Below are 5,359 nucleotides of genomic sequence, written 5' to 3'. Positions count from 1 at the left end.
TGGCCCAGTGCCGTTCATCACAGGATCCACGCTGCCCCAGTGCAGTCATTGCTCCAGTCCCCAATGCTGCTGCAGTGTGCCTCCCCAGGCAGTGGGKGAGCACCAGTTGGGCAGTAATTGCTGTGGAATTAACCTCTGACATTCTTCTAAAAATAGGCCAAATAAATCCAATCATTAGCAGCTCCGCCTGCGCTGCCTCAMGGGTAAACAGTGCAGATTAAAGCGTTTGCAGTTACAGGTCCCTGCTGTCCCCTGGCACTGAGCACARCCCTGGACATGGGACCCTCTTTGTGGGGCAGGGAGTGCTGTCAGGGCAGTGCTTTTCAGCTGCTGGAGGGAGCACCACTGCTCCCTCACTTGAACTGACCTCGGTGGTGATGGGAGAGTCAGCAATGGGCAGAGGAGAGCGGTGCTGTGGATGGGGTGTCTTGGTTTGAAAAAGCCACAGCATGGGGTCATCTGAGGTCAGTGCTGGGGCTCAGACCATGCAGGGCACCGGGAGCACARGGCAGGKCTGGGCACACAACAGCATCATCCCRAAATACYGGCTCCATTTAGGGTTAGAGGCAAACAGTGATTTATGGGATGCCACAGAGCACTGCTGAGGCTGTGGCTGTACAGGGAATGGCGCTTTCTGGATGCCATGCTGCAGTTATTTAAATTGTCTTTGTCTTTTCTTTCCCAGCTGACATCATCTCCACAGTTGAGTTCAACCACACTGGAGAGTTRCTGGCGACAGGGGACAAAGGGGGCCGGGTTGTAATATTTCAACGTGAGCAGGAGGTAAGTGCCAGTGAATACAAAATACCCATTTKATCCTTTTAAGTGAAGCATCCTGCTGTTTCCTAATCCGCCTGTGTCACTCCTCAGCTCAGGGCTCTSCTGGTGTTTGTTTGGAGCTGAAAAGCAACTATTAACATCAGAAGGGCCAGATTTCCTCTTGCCAAACMCCTTCCAAACTTTGCATTTCCTCATTCTCCTGCTCCAGGTGTAACAGGGACCAAGCAGCACATCTGAGTGCCAGTRTCAGAGCTGACATCACCCCAAGAACCCCTCATACCACCAAAATTCAGGAAAGTGTAGATGGATGTAACAATTACGTTTCCCTTCCAAAACTTTGCCCAGGAATTGTTRGCAAATGCTTTGTTGGAAGCTGGAGGCTGTGCCTGTCAGAGCAGGGTGTGTTTGACCCTCAGCCCTGACTGTGGCCCTGTGCTGGCTCACCTGGCTGGAGCTGTGCCATCTGCTGCCAACTGGGACAGTGCCACCATCGCCACCATCGCCACCATTCCCACCATTCCCACCATCCCCACCATTCCCACCATCGCCACCATTGCTACCATCCCCACCATCCCCACCATCGCCATCATTCCCACCATTCCCACCATCGCCGCCATTCCCACCATTCCCACCGTTCCCACCGTTCCCACCATTCCCACCATTCCCACCATCGCCACCATTGCCACCATTCCCACCATTCCCACGATTCCCAGAGCTGTCCCTGTTCTCTGCTCTGGCCTGGCCCTGTCCTCAGCTGTGCTGAAGGGATGCATCAGACCTGGGCATGAGACATGGCACAGGCTGATGATGGTTTTAAATTTTTCTCAAAGGTCAGGCTTCAAAATTATTTCTATGTGCACTGAAGAGAGCTTAGTGGTTAATGGTTACATGTGTAGACACTTCATCAGCCGTTCCAGCACGRTTTCATTTCTCCTTTCCCCTCATTTAATTATTCTGCTGCTTTTCTTGAACTGCAAGCCTCCAGCATCACTCTGAATGAGTCCACTCAGCTCCAGCTTAGGGAACGTGTGGGGCTTCACCCACCCAAGAGATCCTTTTGTGTGTGGGAGGTTCATCCCCGCGATGGTTTAGTTGTTTTGGAGCTTGGTGACAGTGGTGTTTGCAGATATGCAGGTGCTGAGTTGGAGTCTCAGGACAGTCTCCTGTTCCTGCCTCTGTTATTCTTGCTCCCTATCCACAGGGCAAATGCTGCCCCTCTCGTACCTGTGGCTGCTGCCAGCAGCTCTTGTGGCTGGGTTCAGCCTGGCAGGAGATGGCACTTGGTGACAGCCATGCACGGGGACTGACAGCGGGGTGGGATCTGTTCCTGCCATGTTCCTTCTCCATTCCCTCTCTGTTACCATTCCTTTCCTTCTCCATTCCCTCTCTGTTTCCACTCCTTTCCATCTCCATTTCTTCTCCATTCCTGCTGTGTTCCCATTCTGTTCCTGCTCCATTCCTAGAGCCATTTCTGCTGTTTCTGCTCCATTCCTTCTCGTTTCCCCTGTTTCCAGTCCGTTCCCTCTCTATTTTTTCTCCATTCCCTCTCTGTTTTTTCTCCATTCCCTCTCTGTTTTTTCTCCATTCCCTCTCTATTTTTTCTCCATTCCCTCTCTGTTTTTTCTCCATTCCCTCTCTATTTTTTCTCCATTCCCTGTCTATTTTTTCTCCATTCCCTCTCTATTTTTTCTCCATTCCCTCTCTATTTTTTCTCCATTCCCTCTCTATTTTTTCTCCATTCCCTGAGCACACGGGGATGTGCTGTCAGGAGAGGCAGTGCCCGGGCACTCAGCCCTCCACCCCTGGGAGCCCCGAGCCCGCTGCAGCACCTTCATCTGTCCGTGTCCTCTGCAGAGCAAGAACCARCCCCACCGCAGGGGAGAGTACAATGTCTACAGCACCTTCCAGAGCCACGAGCCAGAGTTCGATTACCTGAAGAGTCTGGAGATCGAGGAGAAGATCAATAAGATCCGMTGGCTGCCCCAGCAGAACGCAGCCTATTTCCTTCTCTCCACCAATGGTACGTGGCCGTGGGACGCTCTGGGCTCCCAGCACCAGCCATGCTCTGCTCTGCTCTGCTCTGTGCTGCTGGGTTTTGGGGAAATGTTTGTTACAGACCTTCCCTGAGGGTAGCACAGCTGTCTTGGGGGAACGGGCCTTGCAGAGCTTGATCCCTGTGCACAGAGGGTATTTCATGGCAGCCCTTCCCTTCAGGGGAGACAGGGAGCCTTCTTCCCTGCTGACAACTTTTATTTTTTTATTCTCAAGATCCTGGGAATTATTTTTTTTTAAAGACAAGCTGCAGGTGTTTTGTTTCAATTTGCAGTTTTGTTTGGCTCAGCAGTTGCACATTACGTTCTGATAAATATCATGAGGATCTGGGAGTATTATTTGGGATGAATGGGACCTTAAGATGGATGTGACAATTGCTGCAGGGGAAAAGGAGGGGTCTAATTATCTTCCATAACCAACTTACTTTGTGCTATAGAATTTACTCCATTGATCATTGTAATAAAATTCAAAGATGTATTAAACTCATTTGGGGGAGAATCACTGAAATGCAATGAAGATTAATTATATACCATGATGTTCTGTTAATTGAGTTTTTAAATAGTTTTTTGATTAACAGGAATATTGCCCTTCCATTTGGATGGTGTTCCATATGCAGACAGGTTATCAAAACAATTCGTTTGGACATATTCCTGTGTTATGCTGTTTCTTTTTGTTCTTGCTGTTGCACTAACATTTTATATCGAACTCCCTGAAACAGCGAGTTAATAAAAACAAAATTAGTGGCACTGCTTTGAAGTTGCTGTGTAAGGGAGAAAATGAAGATGGATGATGGGTTTTTGTATGAAACCTGGTGGAGTGGTAATAAACTATGGGTGAAGTTCCTGCCAGGAGGGAGCAAAGAAAACACCATTATTCAGAATAACCCCACGTGTTCCTTCTGCTGAGGCCCTGTGGCACAGGGGTGGATGCTGGCAGGGACAGGGAGCTGCAGTGGGGTGGCAGTGCCTGCAGTCCTGGGCAGTGCTGGGCTCTGCACAGCTCTGATGGGAATGGCAGGATGAGTCTGGTGAGCTGGAGATGTGCTGTCGTGTCCTTTGGGGCACGTCCAGGGCCAGTGTGCCCTGCCTGTGTTTGCTCCTCTGCAGGGCTGTGCGCCAGCAGCTGGCTGTGGGGTCAGGTACATCCGTCACCACTGCCAGCACATGGCATCGGGGTCACACATCTGTCACCACTGCCAGCACATGGCACCAGGGTCACACAGATCTGTCACCACTGCCAGCACGTGGCACCAGGGTCACACAGATCTGTCACCAGTGCCAGCACGTGGCACCAGGGTCACACATCTGTCACCACTGCCAGCACATGGCACCAGGGTCACACATCTGTCACCAGTGCCAGCACATGGCACCAGGGTCACACAGATCTGTCACCAGTGCCAGCACATGGCATCGGGGTCACACAGATCTGTCACCAGTGCCAGCACGTGGCACCAGGGTCACACATCTGTCACCAGTGCCAGCACACAGCACCAGGGTCACACAGATCTGTCACCACTGCCAGCACATGGCATCGGGGTCACACAGATCTGTCACCAGTGCCAGAACATGGCACCAGGGTCACACAGATCTGTCACCAGTGCCAGCACATGGCACCAGGGTCACACAGATCTGTCACCAGTGCCAGCACATGGCACCAGGGTCACACATCCGTCACCAGTGCCAGCACATGGCATCGGGGTCACACAGATCTGTCACCAGTGCCAGCACATGGCATCGGGGTCACACAGATCTGTCACCAGTGCCAGCACATGGCACCAGGGTCACACAGATCTGTCACCAGTGCCAGCACACAGCACCAGGGTCACACAGATCTGTCACCAGTGCCAGCACACAGCACCAGGGTCACACAGATCTGTCACCAGTGCCAGCACGTGGCACCAGGGTCACACAGATCTGTCACCAGTGCCAGCACATGGCACCAGGGTCACAGATCTGTCACCAGTGCCAGCATGTGGCACCAGGGTCACACAGATCCCTCCAGGCCTTGGTGCATCCATCCTCAGGGAGCAGCCACCAAGGTGCTCTTGTCTCTCCTCCTGCAGATAAGACGGTGAAGCTATGGAAGGTCAGCGAGCGGGACAAGAGACCAGAGGGATACAACCTGAAGGAYGAGGATGGCCGCCTGCGGGACCCCTCCATGATCACCGTGCTGCGGGTGAGTGTGGGGACCACGCTGCTGAGGAGCCATTGCTTGGAGGGGCGTGGGTGAGAATTGCTGCTGGTGTCACCTGTGTGCCATGGGACCTGCAGTGTCATCCTGCCACAGTCAGCTCATGTCAGAGGGCATCCTTGTGTCAGAGCCAGTGCTGTGACTGTGCAGGGGCATGGGAGTGGTGAGGGGGCTGCCATGGGTGCCTGGGCTCTGCTGACGTGGGCAGAGGTGCTGCCAGTGCCACGCTGTGTCTCACATTTGGTACCCCAGTGCCACGCTGTGTCTCACATTTGGTACCCCAGTGCCACACTGTGTCTCACATTTGGTACCCCAGTGCCATGCTGTGTCTCACATT

At 52.8% G+C, this 5,359-nt stretch overlaps 1 protein-coding gene across 1 annotated transcript in view; it reads left to right on the top strand.

The window, feature by feature from the left end:
- LOC130584360 (serine/threonine-protein phosphatase 2A 55 kDa regulatory subunit B beta isoform-like) overlaps positions 1–5,007 on the top strand; it is a gene marked incomplete at its 3' end in the record, with an annotated part of 31,546 nt that extends 26,539 nt beyond the window's left edge. The window contains exons 2-4 of the mRNA XM_057384303.1: positions 686–783; positions 2,635–2,800; positions 4,895–5,007. Of these exons, the coding sequence (XP_057240286.1) occupies positions 686–783; positions 2,635–2,800; positions 4,895–5,007 (377 nt within the window). The remainder of the gene's footprint in view (positions 1–685; positions 784–2,634; positions 2,801–4,894) is intronic.
- Between the last annotated feature and the right edge of the window lie 352 nt (positions 5,008–5,359).

Source organism: Malurus melanocephalus, unplaced genomic scaffold, assembly GCF_030028575.1.
Source record: "Malurus melanocephalus ecotype Western Australia unplaced genomic scaffold, MMel_1.1 scaffold_696, whole genome shotgun sequence".
Taxonomy (NCBI): domain Eukaryota; kingdom Metazoa; phylum Chordata; class Aves; order Passeriformes; family Maluridae; genus Malurus; species Malurus melanocephalus.
This window is presented reverse-complemented; position numbering and strand designations above follow the sequence as displayed.